The 15,121-nt window shown below is 35.8% G+C and overlaps 1 protein-coding gene across 2 annotated transcripts; it reads right to left on the reverse strand.

Annotated features, from left to right (window-relative positions):
• Window positions 1–346: 346 nt before the first annotated feature.
• LOC133818763 (endonuclease III homolog 1, chloroplastic) lies at window positions 347–13,840 on the reverse strand. 2 transcript variants are annotated; one of them, XM_062251800.1, is made up of 11 exons: window positions 13,676–13,840; window positions 13,482–13,585; window positions 13,001–13,064; window positions 11,906–11,971; window positions 5,514–5,632; window positions 3,977–4,043; window positions 3,412–3,503; window positions 3,060–3,197; window positions 2,861–2,965; window positions 954–1,070; window positions 347–857 (listed from the first exon to the last, which is right to left on the reverse strand). In XM_062251800.1, exons 1-11 carry the CDS (start codon window positions 13,779–13,781, stop codon window positions 708–710), a joined length of 1,128 nt encoding a protein of 375 aa, XP_062107784.1. In that variant the 5' UTR covers window positions 13,782–13,840; the 3' UTR covers window positions 347–707. The 2 variants fall into 2 exon arrangements, with proteins under 2 accessions (XP_062107784.1, XP_062107785.1); XM_062251801.1 differs by having other exon boundaries at window positions 987–1,070; window positions 13,676–13,837.
• Between the last annotated feature and the right edge of the window lie 1,281 nt (window positions 13,841–15,121).

The following is a 15,121-nucleotide window of genomic DNA, read 5'->3' on the forward strand; positions in this document are numbered from 1 at the left end:
AATAGATATCCCACCAATTTTTGAAAAAATTCCTAATAATTTACATTGCTTTCTCCGTATAAAAAAAAAAATATATGTACAACTAACTATTTGAATCCTACTTTTAGCACAGTAAGTTATTCAAAATTTCCTAAAAATGATTCGAATGACTACTATAAATATAGTGATGTTTTCCGCACTTTGCACTCAAGAATTGCCCTAAGATTTATAGACTAATCTAAAAAAGTTAAAATTAATAAAATAAATCATTGTTATACTTAACAAAGCTATTCGATATATAGAATAAAAAAATGTGACAGTAAACTAATAGTTCATTTAAATAGTAAATTGTAACCGTTTAAAAAAATGGTAATAAAGTCGTAAATTGACATATTTAGTTTAGAAAAATTATATATTATCAAGTATTATACTTTTTTTAAATTAATACAAACCATGTAGGGGTAAACTTACATTACCTGCATTCTAAAAAGAAAAAAGACGAGTCTTGTGATACTATGCATATATCCATAATTGGAAGTTCATTTATGAACAGTACCCCACGTGTGCAGCCTCCTAATATTGCAATGAGGGGCAAGAGAGCAAGGGAAATCACAGTTTTCCCATATGAGACATTCCTATACTAGGCATGGTAAATCATAAATGCCTGCAATTTTTCTTGATAGAAACATGTACACAAGGCAAAAATCACAAAGGGAAAGTCCACTTTGTTAGAGCTTCTTTCTTGAAGCAGAATTCTTCAACTTGGAGGATTTGGAAGGACTTGGTGTCTCCTTGAACGCAGATGGGCAGAATTCACTAATAGTGCACACTCCGCAGCGGGGTCTTAGCGGAGTACAAACTGTCTGACCAAAACCAACCTATATGTTGTTCAGCAATCAGCATAGAATAAAAAATTAAAAATTAAAAACCCCACAGTTGTTAAATTAAAAGAAACAATGTATATGAATGTGGACGTTTCTGAGTATGGAGATGATAGCTACACAAACCAGAAGAGGGTTTATTGGAACCCATTCTTCCTTTGGGAGCCACATCTGTAATGCCTCTCTTGTTTCCTCAGGAGTTGAAGTTTTCTAGCAAATAAGAGAGGAAGAAAAAAAGAAAAGCATGAGCACTTCACTGCACCATAAATAATGCAGCAAGGAACAGTCCCTAGCGAACAAACTTATCAGATTTTTGGACTTCACGAGAAATACTTTATTTATAACTCAAACTACATAAAACATATTCAAGAACAGGTCTTGAGTTGATACAAGCAATTGAGCATTTAAGCATGTTACTTTGTACTTTTAAAAGGAAACTTTTGATAAACAGCTCAGAAAATTACTTGAAGAAGAATGTTATTTCTTGCCAAATTTCACCCAGCTTTGTGTATTTTAATTTGTATCATAATTTCCCGATTTCGTGCATAGTAATCTAAAGATTTTGTAACCTACTCTAAAATATATTTTTCTTATCAACGATCTCTTTTGCCTAACTATCCACCTCTGTTGTGTTTCCATCAAAGCGACATTTTCTCTTGAGGGTGAACTCCAACTAAACCTCTTTGGGGAAGAAAAGTAATATTACAACTCCACAAAGCATGGATGATGGGAATTCTGCAATCTCATGGTAAATGACTTACTCATTATGCCAAACTCATGATTTTGCAAAGGAACAAATAATGAGAGGTGTTCTGTGGGAAAGGATATGTGCAGATTTATAATGGTTTTTTTTTTTTTTTTGATAACCGAGGGTATCAGGGGCCCTACCCCCACTAATCCCTCGAGGCCCTGGCGCTTTCAACCGGAGACTGCCCCAGTGGCCCCATGAAGGTTTGTAATCGCTCGTGGGGAATCGAACTTGGAATGGGTAAGATCCTCAAGTTCGCCCTTACCACTTGAGCTACCTCTTGGGGTTGATTTATAATGGTTTTCTCTCTAGAATATTTCTCTCTTTTCTACTTTTTCTTCACATTTATGGAATGCAACTAACAGAATCTATGATTATTCTTATCACAGCTGTGAGGATATAAAGTAAAAGCTCAAACCCCAAGTAACTTGGGTAATTCTTTTTTTTTTTCAAGGAACAAAAAAAAAAAAAAAACTGGACTTCATTATTAAGGAATGCAACTTTAAGCATGGATATGTAATCTACCCAGGAGGAAGGAAATTACAAAACGAGAAAATATCTAGCCACTAAAGTTAATCAATAGTCATTCACAAAGTAAAATTTTCTCTCTAAACTTAATATCATGGAAAAATATCATTAACGTTTTGTTGGGTGTGCAAATAAAGTTTCACACTGACAATACATAAGAATAAGAATGGGTTTATACAATATTAAGCTATTCTACTTAATATGCTAATATTTTGAGATGGGGCCCATAATAACACTACAAGTAGAATCAGAGTCAGGTTCTCATGATGTCATGTGTACACAAAAGATGTATTTTCAGTTTATAAGGTATTAAGCATAGGTTAATATTTTGAGATGGAACCCAATCCTTTGGGTGGACGGAACCATGATTGCACAAAAGTCTTCAACCACTTCAATCATAAATTAATACCCCAATAGAGCCCTACTTGGTACACCATTCCATTATAAAGATAGGACATCCATGTTTCCATGCATTTAAATTAAAATTAAAGGTGAATCTTTAATATGTAAAATGGAACAATATTGAAAAGGTGAAAAGAATAACACCGCTTCATTTTTTAAAGTAAAATGAGCGAACCTTCTTTGGATTTAAACCATATCCTATATAGCTCATACTTTTTACTCAATATAAGATAAGTTACTAGTGATAGGAAAGTCCGATCCAAAGAAAAAAACCAATTGCTTGCGTCAAAATTTATTCCTAAATGAAAAAGATTAAAGATACCTGTTTTGTGCCTGGTCGTGACACCCATCCAAGTCGATTGCATATGCGGTGCACGTGAGTATCGACACATATGCCCTGAACATTGTTCCAGCCAACATTCATAACCTGAAGCACCAAAAGCATTCGACTTTGAGAATTAACTCATTTTTCAACATGTTGATTTAACTAAGTTTGCAATTACTGTTCCTCCCTTTCTCACCAAATGTGCCATCTTAGGTCCAATCCCTGGAAGCAAAAGTAGCTCCTCCAATGAGCTAGGAATATCACCGTCATACTTCATGAGACATATATTTGCAACTTTCTTCAAGTTATTTGCTTTCCTTGAATAAAATCCAACCTACAAAGAGTAATTGAAAATAAAATTAAAAAGTTCTGATTACCAACGGATGAATATCTTTGGCATGATACCAAATGTTGTTATTAGAATATTGAACACTGTGTTGGGGTTTGTCCTTCAATTTCAACTTAGCCAAGTAAATGAGAAAATCTATAAGGCATTTATTTGAAAAAATAACATGAAAAAGAAAAGAAAAGTAAAGTAAAGACCATACAGGATAAATCAAGCTTTTTACGGTTGCTTCATCAGCTTTGTCAATGGCATCAGCAGCAAGCAGACCATTTTGTAAGAGACGCTGAATTGCTCCTGAATTTAAAATATTTCTGTAAGTACGTAGTTTGAACTATAAGGGCAGAAATACAATTTTGAGATTATGGGAAACGAAAATTAAATAAAGGAAATAGAGCAGAAACATGTGGAAAATTCAAATTTCAGGAGCATTACACAAATTCTGTGTGAGCTATAGCATTGTTCAGTGTGTAAACAATTTATCGGCAAACAACAATCAAATGCATTTATAGTAGTTCCACTTTCACACTGACAGATTGATATACATCTTTCCTGAACTTTTTCAAACCTTTAGTGAACCATACAAGCAGTCTCTTTCTTTTTTCTTTTTTTTTGTATTTCATTATTAGTTTTCTCACCGAATGATTCTCCAACATTAAGATAAATTTTTAACTCACTGACCAAATTATTGTTTTTAAATACCAAGGTTAAAATAACTTGAGCCCCCTTCTTTGATTAAAGACAGTAAAATTTGAAGTATAAGAACTTGCCATGATTGACATGATCCTTGGTTTGGCTTGATAAAAGTGATGATACCAAGACAGCAAATCTTCGTTCCTGATTAGTATGTCACTGAATGGTTAATGCATCTAGATCATGTTTCTAACACCAAGTTAAAGTTTCAAGGAATGGTAAAAGGCAATGATAACTTGGAATTTTACATAAGATATAACATATACAATTATACAGTGGACAAAGATTAAGTGTATTTTGCTTCTATATCGTCTTAGATTAAATTAAATATCTAATCAAACTACACGTGAATACACAAAATATCAGTATTTGATTACTGCATAATGTTCCTACAGAAAAATTCATCACAATATGATATGCTTCACATGTAAAAGTCCCAATACATTTGGCCCAACATCTACTCAAGTGATTAATCATCATTAGAATTGGTCAATGAGACAAGGAAACGACAAAGGCCAAGTATATATTCCTGCTCTATATAGTACGCTTTTCAACATGATCAACCAGACAAGCTCTAGTATAAATGTATTAGGAAAACTATTTTGAGGAAACTGCTTTGTAGGCTTTAGACAAGTTATTGTCTTAGTAACAGTACCTTATCCTTATTGGTAACAATCTCATGAAAAAATTCTCTTGAAATTTGGCACCAGACCTTTGTCTAATGAGCTAGTTTAGATTAGGACAGATCCCGGGTAAAAATTTCTACAATGGAACCAACCAAGTTTGGCACCTCAAGGGTGAAAACTCTATACACCAAATTATACTTTGTCATATGTGTTTGTGGGTTTGATTACCTAGAATCTTATCAAAGTGCTTTAAAAGTTTTAGCCTTCACATGATGTATCTGAGCAGATGTCTACTTCCCACAATTTGACAAATGAAAGGCTGACATTGGAAATCTATGAGATGGCCATCTAAGATTCATCTCACATAGTAACTTGACTAACTCTCTCTTCTTTTATTAGATTGACTTGAGAGAACCTAAATCACTGCACAAAATGAACAAATAAATAGTACACAACAAACCTACTCTTTATCCAACACATCTCACATGGTTTTCTGACTACTTTTCTCCTTCTGTTACCATATTCACATGAGATAACCCAAACCATTGTGCCGAATTAAGAAAGAAAAAAATAAGCCTTAAAATTTATCTCCAAAATTGATTAAATATGAATAATGTAACATAAATTTGCAGCAAATAATTAGAGAAAAAGGATAAACTTCAGTCCGTATACAATTGCAACCAAAACAGGGAAATGAAACACAAAACATAAATGAACAAATGTTACCAAAGCCTACAACTGATGCATGATCGAATCCAAATTATGTTAAAACTCGTATATTTTCAAGTATTCCTCATACAATATGCCTCCAATAAATGTAAAGCTTCCAAAGTGGCAAGAAAATGGAAATTGATGATAGAGAGTGCATGTAGAGCTGTCTTGTAAATTGTGATCCCACCTAGAATTTCCTCTAATAAATATAAATTTAACCCTAACCTCCCAAGGCATTTTCAACTGTAATGCAACTTAAAATTTAGAAAAGTTGTACCTTAGGAGGAAGAAGACTTCCTGCTTTTTCACATCCCATAGTGTCTACCGGCGCATCTTCAGAGGACCTCATATTGCGAATTCCCTCGAGGACCTGCTGCCAGCTATCAGGTGCTTCACCTGTGTCAAATTAACCCACTTTTAGTCCTACATGAACTAATTTTCTTACAAATGCAAACAAGTTAACAACTAAGGTTCCTTTATTCTATTAAATATAGCCAAATACAAAAAAAAAAAAAAAAAAAAACAAAGAAAGAAAAGAAAAACACACACACACATGATCCTAACCAATTGAGGAGTCTCAATCGGCAAACAACTAAAAGTATACCTAAAAATTGCTTAGTCATAGTACCTACCATATTTGGGTTATTTACACCAAAAGAATAAAAGGCATTTTATTGGTATAGTTACAGTAATCTCTAACAATTTGAAATCCTTGCCCTAATAATATACTTATATTCTCACCCAATTTGCCATAATAATTCTTCTGATAGTGTAAGGGCTAAGAAACTATACCACATGTAGAATTATGTAAATATTTTATATTTATTTTGTATCAATTATTTAGGGAAACAGAATAATCTTATATCCTAATATATTGTATATCCCTGATTTTTACGAGATTAGTTGACCTAGGTTAATTGTATAGCTTTGTAATCTGCCTATTAATATGTAATTCTTTGATGAATAATATTATTCCAGCCATTATTCAAAAATCTACATGGTATCAGAGCACGTTGAAAATTCTATGCCCTAATCGTATTTTTTTTCTTCTTTTCTTCTCTGCCCTAAACGCACCAGCCCCTAAAATCGTACCAGCCCTTCTCATCTTTTCAACGCATCACATTCTTCATGGCTACTGGAAAAGAAAGCCTAAACTCAAACGCATCCTCCTATCCATCAACCCTCTCTAATCCACATGCATCAATAGGTTCTTCATCTCACAGTAATGATGCTGTTTCTCTGGTCACCAGCCACAAGCCACAAGTTCAATGGCCATAATTATCTTCAGTGGTCACAGTCAGTAATGATGTATATCGGTGGAAAGGGGAAGGAAGAATATCTCACAGGGTAGATTGAGACTCCAAAACCAGACGATCCAAAGTATAAAAATTGAAAACAGATAACCACATGATCAAATCTTGGCTGGTTAGTTCAATGAATAATGATATTGGAGAAAATTTTCTTTTATATTCGACAGCCAAGGAACTTTGGGATGCTGTCAAAGACTCTTATTCTAGTTCTGATAATACATCAGAATTATTTGAGAATGAAGCTGCTCTTTATGATCTCCGCCAAGAAGATACTACAGTCACACAATATTTTAACACTCTTACTCATTTTTGGCATCAATTAGATTTATTTGAAACTTATTCTTGGAAGTGTGCAGATGATACTGCTCTATACAGGAGTATTGTAGAGAAAAGGAGAACTTTCAAATTTCTTCATGGTCTCAACAAGGAACTTGATGCTGTCAGGAGTAGGATCATGAGTATCAAGCCACTTCCAACCGTCAAAGAAGCATTCTCAGAGGTTCGACATGAAGAAAGCAGAAAGAAGGTCATGATGGGTGCTTCTCCTCTTCCTTCTACTCAAGAGTCCTCTGCTCTTGCTGCAAGAGGACAGCAGAAGGGTCGACCATGGTGTGATCACTGTCGCAAACCTGGGCATTTCAGAGAAACTTGCTGGAAACTTCACGGAAAGCCTGTCGATTGGAAGCCGAAATCATGGAAAGACAAAGAGAGTCACGGGAACGTCGCTGCCACTCTAAATACTGCTGCTGTTATAGGAAATGGGGACACATCTGATTCATCACCATTCACTAAAGCGCAGCTAGAGGCACTTCAGAAACTCCTAAGTCAGTCACACATCACTGCAAAGCCTGATACTACACCTGGTACAGGACATTTGGCCATGAAAGGTAACCTTTCAGTAGCTTTTATTGTCAATAAAAGAACTGCTAACCCTTGGATTCCTGATTCGGGGGCATCATATCATATGACAGGAGATGCAAATATTTTTTCTGAATTTCACACAAGTCCAGAGCATCATACAGTGAAAATTGCAGATGGCACGTTCTCTAAGGTTGAGGGTTTGGGTTCAGTCAACATAAATCAGAACCTAACTCTCACTTCTGTTCTCTATGTGCCTAAACTGGATTGTAATTTACTGTCTATTAGTAAATTTACTCGTGACCTAAACTGTGTGACTAAGTTTTACTCGAATTTGTGTGTGTTTCAGGAATTGGATTCGGGGAAGATGATTGGCAGTGCTAAGATGTGTTCTGGGCTCTATATCCTACAAGATTACACTCCATCCGTTAGGATAGCTCCGAAATTCAGTTTGTTTTCTTTAAATAATCAGTCTATTTCAAATAAAGATAGTGATATTATGTTGTGGCACTATCGTCTTGGTCATCCAAATTTTCTATATTTGTCAAAAATGTTTCCATCTTTATTTACTAATAAAAATCCGAAACTTTTTTGTTGTGAAATCTGTCAATTTGCAAAACACACTCGAAATACCTATTCTAGAATACCATATAAATCTTCCAAACCTTTTTCATTGATCCATAGTGATGTGTGGGGTCCCTCACGCGTAAACAATATAACTGGACATAGATGGTTTGTATCTTTTATCGATGATCATACTAGATTAACTTGGGTGTTTCTCATGAAATCAAAATCAAAAGTAAGTGAAATTTTTAAAACTTTTCATTCTATGATTCAAACTCAGTTTCTTACTAAAATTCAAATCCTCAAGACCGACAATGCCAAAGATTTCTTCAATTCTATCCTCGATCCTTATCTCACACAACAAGGCATTCTACACTTAAGCTCTTGTGTTGATACTCCTCAACAAAATGGGGTTGCTGAACGGAAAAATAGACATATTTTAGAAGTTGCTCGTTCTCTCATGTTTTCTACTCAGGTCCCCAAACATTTCTGGGGTGAAGCTGTTCTTACGGCCACCTATCTAATCAACCGAATGTCGTCTCGAGTACTCAACTTTCAAACTCCATGTCACACGGTTTTGAGAGAATTCCCTCATACAAAATTCATTAGTCTTCTTGATCCTAAGATCTTTGGCTGCACCGCCTTCGTTCATCTTCATTCTCAAAATCGTAGTAAGCTAGACCCTAAATCTATCAAATGCATTTTTCTTGGTTATTCCTCTCATCAAAAGGGTTATAAATGTTATTCACCTATAACTCGGAAAATGTATAACACTATGGATGTCACCTTTTTTGAAAATCATGCTTACTACAAATCTGAGATTCAGGGGGAGAATGCAGGTGAATCTCATCTTTGGGACACTATTCCGAGTATTAATAATACTTCATCTCCTAGTGTTCACCATGAGGATTCTTCCGACTCTCAAGTCATAGAAAATCAAGTTTCATCTTCCTCTAAACTCATGGGTTCCCAAATCATTGAAAATTGTCCAAGTCCACCCATGGCTCTTGTACCTTGTCAAGAACCAGAAATTCGTGTCTATACGAGAAGGAAAAACTCTGGTAAAGATATAGAGCACACAACACATCTGGAGGACCACCATGCATCGGAACCGGATCCTCATTCTCCAGAAACTCATTCAGGTTTAAGTAACTCTAACCATGATAAGGTTGTGCAAATAAATGATGATTTAGATTTGCCGATTGCATTGAGGAAGGGAGTTCGCGCATGTACAGAGCATCCAATTGGTAATTTTGTATCTTACAAAGCATTATCACCATCCTATCAGGCATTTGTCTCTGTTATTGATAACATACAGATTCCTCAAACAATTCAAGAGGCTCTGACTGATTCTCGATGGAAAGAGGCTGTAGCAAATGAGATTAGTGCTTTGGTGAAAAACAATACTTGGACAATCACAAGTCTACCACCTGGGAAGAGATCCGTGGGTTGCAAGTGGGTCTTTACCGTTAAACATAAAGCAAATGGGAGCGTTGAGAGGTTTAAAGCTCGCCTTGTTGCTAAAGGCTTCACTCAGTCTTACGGAATCGATTATCAAGAAACGTTTGCGCCTGTTGCCAAGCTTAACACTGTACGTGTTCTATTATCCCTTGCTGCAAATAAAGATTGGCCCCTCCATCAACTTGATGTGAAAAATGCATTCCTAAACGGCGACCTTGAAGAAGAAGTTTATATGGACATTCCGCCAGGCTTCGAGAACTCCTCAAATCAGAACAAAGTGTGCAAACTCAAGAAATCTTTGTACGGTCTTAAACAATCTCCACGGGCATGGTTTGGTAGATTCACTAAAGCAATCATACAGAATGGGTATACTCAGTGTCAAGCAGATCACACTTTGTTTGTTAGATTCTCGTCAGATAAAAGGATAGCTATCCTAATTGTCTATGTGGATGACATAATACTTACAGGTGACTACAAGGAGGAAATGGAGAGATTGAAAGAGTTCTTATCTAAGGAATTCGAGATTAAAGATCTTGGTTATCTTAGATATTTTCTTGGCATGGAAATTGCTTGATCAAGACATGGCATAATTGTTTCTCAACGTAAGTACGTTCTAGACTTACTGAAGGAAACAGGAATGCTTGGATGCAAACCTGCCCCAACTCCAATGGATTCCAACAAGAAAATGGGTTCAGGAAAGGACATGACACCAGTAGACAGGGGGAGATATCAAAGGTTAGTTGGACGTCTGATCTACCTATCTCATACGAGACCTAACATTGGTTTTTCAGTTAGTGTTGTCAGTCAATACATGAACAATCCTACTGAAGAACACATGGAAGCTGTTACTAGAATCTTAAGATACCTCAAGATGAATCCTGGGAAAGGTCTTCTATTCAAGAAAAGTGATAGCAGAGAGATCAAAGTCTACACTGATGCAGACTGGGCAGGAGACGTAACAGATAGGAGGAGTACTTCAGGATATTGTTCTTATGTTTGGGGTAATCTAGTGACTTGGAGAAGTAAGAAACAATAAGTGGTTTCCAGAAGTTCAGCTGAAGCAGAATTTAGAGCTTTTGCTCTAGGTGTTTGTGAAGGGATTTGGCCAAAACGATTACTGAGTGAACTACGACTATTTGCAGGAGAGTCCATTAAAATGCTTTGTGATAATCAGGCTGCTATTAGTATCGCTAAAAATCCTGTTCATCATGACAGGACAAAACATATTGAGATAGATCGACACTTCATCACTGAAAAGATTGAGAGTGCCACAATTCAAACTATCTATACTCCATCAAGACTTCAAATAGCCGATGTTCTTACCAAAGCCCTTCCCAGAACTGTCTTTGATGAATTAGTGTGCAAGCTGGGAATGTTTGATATACATTACCCAACTTGAGGGGGAGTGTAGAATTATGTAAATATTTTATATTTATTTTGTATCAATTATTTAGGGAAACAGAATAATCTTATATCCTAATATATTGTATATCCCTGATTTTTAGGAGATTAGTTGACCTAGGTTAATTGTATAGCTTTGTAATCTGCCTATTAATATGTAATTCTTTGATGAATAATATTATTCCAGCCATTATTCAAAAATCTACACCACAGAAAGATAAAATTAATTGAATAACTATGTTTCAAAGAATTCTCCCATATTTGGCTATATTGATCTTTAAAATTAAAGATTTTAAAGTTTTCATTATTCCTTGCTACTCAATGATCGGTTATTAAGGTTGTAATTTGATAGTAAACTATTCTTTCTTCATTAGATGTTTCTAGGTTATAATTCGGATGATACCTTATTAATAACAACATATATGTTTCTTAGCAAAAAAAAATTAAAGGCATCAAACCACAAACAACTACTAGATAAGTAAAGTCATCGATCCAACTGCAGAATTCATAAAAACAATTCAGCACTAAGTTACACGAGTATCAGGATTCAAGGAAGTGATATAGCACGCTTAATACATGCCAGTGTAAAAGGAAAATTGTTTCTAATCGGCAGTAAAAAAAATAAAGAACTATTAAAAAATTCATTTCCATATAAAGAAAACAGATGAACAATATTCTCAATCTGATTACTTTCAGTGTACTTCACAAATTATATAGCACGCTTAAAACATGCCAGTGTAAAAGGAAAATTGTTTCTAATCACCAGTAAAAAAAATAAAGAACCATTAAAAAAATTCAGCTCCATATAAAGAAAACAGATTAACAATATTCAATCTGATTACTTTCAGTGTACTTCACAAATTAACTAATACACTTCCTGCATGAGACATACAGAAGATGACTACTTCTCATAAAACAGTAAGTTGTTTTTATTCTGTCAAGACAAAAATTTGAAATAATACATAACTCTTCATAAACCCATTTATTGAGATGAGCAATAAAAAGATTCACATCTCCTAATATAAGTTCCAAAATTCAATTTGCAGTCATAAGCTAAGGCTGATTCAGCATTTACCTCTTGCCCTAACCCTCGATACTTTAGCTTCCATCACAATCACATCAGATGCACCTTCTGACTTCCCTGAAGCAATGACAATGAAAAATAATAAATAAATAAGTTTTGGGGAAAAGACCTGATCTAGATGCACTTATGAGTCTGTGCTAGCATATAATTATGGATGAGTGCATGCATATCAGCACATGAATACATGTGACAGAAAAGAGAGAGAAGCTTTCTACAATGGCATATCATACCATGAAATAAGATGATCATATATCATCTTCTGTACTTGAAGATAATAACTTATCATCTTTTGTAATTTTTCCTCACCCTAATACAATTTTTGGGTCTTTATCCAAAACAAATCATATCATACAAGTAAAGCAAGGCAACATGGACTGTGAAGGATAAAGAAACACCCACATAATAAACAATTATTGCCCATCTATACAAACAAAGGACCAAGTGACAAATTCAATAATATTACACAGAAATAATATAAATACATTTAAACCCATACTCGGCCTTAAGGTTTTAACTGGCAAAAGATTCACGTATGCTGAATGATTTAGTTATAAAATGAAGTATCTTTAAAGAGTATTTTACCTAACACCGTGGGGACAAGCTAAGAAAATATCATGTAACAAATCTGTTCCAAATAATTAATGCCAATCCCAAAAATCTAAAGTGAAGAAGATAGGCATACCAATCACTTTTTTTTTTTTTTTTTTTGAGAAAAGGCATACAATCACTTAATTGGGATAAACTAGTTCAAGATCTGTCTTTTCAACAATTAACCTAAAAAAAGTTATTATAAGCCAAATACTCACAGAACCAAAAAAATTGCATAGGAGCTTTCATAGGAAAAGAAAAATCAAGAAGCTCGTTACTTTGAACTTGAGCATTTCTGTGGCATATCACTAGAAAAACCGCAACTGTGACAAACAGATACCAAGGGAAACCACGCAATAATTGCTAAAAAAGAGTGTCTAATTTGTACAGAGTGGGCAAAATCACATAGCAGAGAACCTAAATTCATCAAATTATACATAATGAGCAATAGCATAGAGCAACACAGTACATGCAGGTGCAGGAATAAAGAATACTAACTCTGAGAGACAGATCCCTTCGTTTTCTTGTATGCAAACTCTTCAATGTCGGGTAGGACAGAAAGCTGGGCACATGAAGCTGATGGTCATATCAACAATGATGGCATGTAAAAGTGATCAATAAATGGGTTTGACTTGTTACTAACAGCCGATCATGGTATTGATGAAATTTAATGTTATCAATTACAACAAGCCTAGAAGCGAATCGAATATAGCAAAAAAAAAAACATATAATTTAATATATATATATATACAGGTATTTATATAAAGTATCCAGAATTCTGGTAATAAGAAATTGCACCAGAAAACTGAAAGCCAGCTTCAGAAAAGTTATGAGAAATCCGGGCAAATGAAATGCAGTAAATAACAAATGGAAACTATAATGTATTAAGACAGCTTAATCAACCATATACAAAGTCGTACCCATCAGCATTCTCGGCAATCCAAGGTTGAGATAAAAAAAAAAAAAAAGAATTCCTTACTTTGTGATCATCAGCTGTTTCGAGTAGGGTCTCTTTGAATTTCTTATTTTTCCTGGAGAACACACGAAGTTCTGGGAGCGAGACGCCATTCAAAGACTGAGAACCTGAAATGTAACGTCTTGACACATATAAATAAAGGTATAGACATATATATATTGAAGCAAGAAGAAGAAAGAAGGTTTTCGTGAGAGGACCTGGGTTTGGGTTTGGGTTTGGGTTTGGGTTTGAAGAGAAGGTTGTTTGGTTGGACATTCTGATTCTACATAAAGATCTCAGTCCCACGATCAAGTTGAACGCCATCCTTCCTTCCTACTCTTTCTTTAGTCTCTTTAAATTACAATAAAGGCTATTTTGGTTTCTGTGCCTTGATAATTATTAAAATTACTATTAGGGTTTATTTGTAGCTTTAATCATTGCAAACCACACGTACCACACGTACCAGCTTCTTGCCACATATTGGTCACGACCCACCATTTAACCCGCAACACTCGAAAATTTGACCAACCCGAGCCCACAAAACCCAGTTGCAGCCAAAATTCGAAAATTTCAGTTGCAGCCAAAATTCGAAAATTTCAGTTGCATCTGAACCGATCCAAACACATTTGGGTTCGGGTTTAAACTTCTTATGGTGTGCAGGTTTGGGTTAAACCTGACGAAAGGAAAGACAGAGTAAGAAACCAAAAGAAGACTAACTGGGGTGAGGAGTATCATCTGAAAGACCACCCTGAGCCTCGGCAACCTCACGAGCCAGACACTTCCTAAGCTCCTTCACTCGTCTCTTCTCAGGAAGGAAATCCAAGTTCAGATCTTTGTTGGACTTCCAGATCAAGTAGAAGCAAGAGAAAGCAGTCTCTGAATACTCCTCTCGAGCCTTGTCCCGGGCAGCTTTGACCTCTTGCTCCTTCTCGAAAAGAGCATCCTTCTGCAGTTGGTCCATGTCAGTAATCAGCTTCTCTTTCTCAACTTTAGACTGTTTGAGTTGGTCAGCAAGTTTCCCCTCCATCTAGGTTACCTTGAGGGTCAACTCGGTCACTTCCTGCTGTTTGAGCTCCACGGCACTGCGGAGAGTGCTGATCTCTTCATCTTTCAAAGCAATGTCTGCATCCCTAGTGCCAAGAACACACCTAAGGTCTAGCACCACCTGGCGAACACCTTCAAGCTTAGAACGAAGGTTGGAAAGTGTAGAGGTATACTCTACAGACCTATCACGGACATGGGAGACCAACATCAGCACCTGCAAAAAACATACAAATGTTAGATAACATCAGCACACAAGCTAACCAGACAAAAAGAAAATGGTAGATGACTTACACTCTGAATGTCAAGGAGTGACTTTATGAGGATGGTGCTCAAGTCCTCATTCTTAATCCCATTAAAAGTCGTTGTCGTCTGCTCTAGATGGGATGCTCGGTCCATGATGGCACCAAAATTCCGTATGGCAGACTGGTGTGGTTTAGATAAGGGAGAAGGCACAGAAGAGGAGGCACCCACATCAATGATACTGGGAGGAACCAGCGTAGGCAAGAATGGCTCTACCTCTGCGATAGGATTAGACGCCAAAGGAGTCGAAGGAGACACCTCGGGAGGAACCTCCGTTATTGACTCAGGTTCAACCTTGGCCCTCTTAGCTGCTTGGACGG

This window comes from Humulus lupulus, chromosome 2 (genome assembly GCF_963169125.1).
Source record: "Humulus lupulus chromosome 2, drHumLupu1.1, whole genome shotgun sequence".
In the NCBI taxonomy this organism is placed as follows: Eukaryota; Viridiplantae; Streptophyta; class Magnoliopsida; order Rosales; family Cannabaceae; genus Humulus; species Humulus lupulus.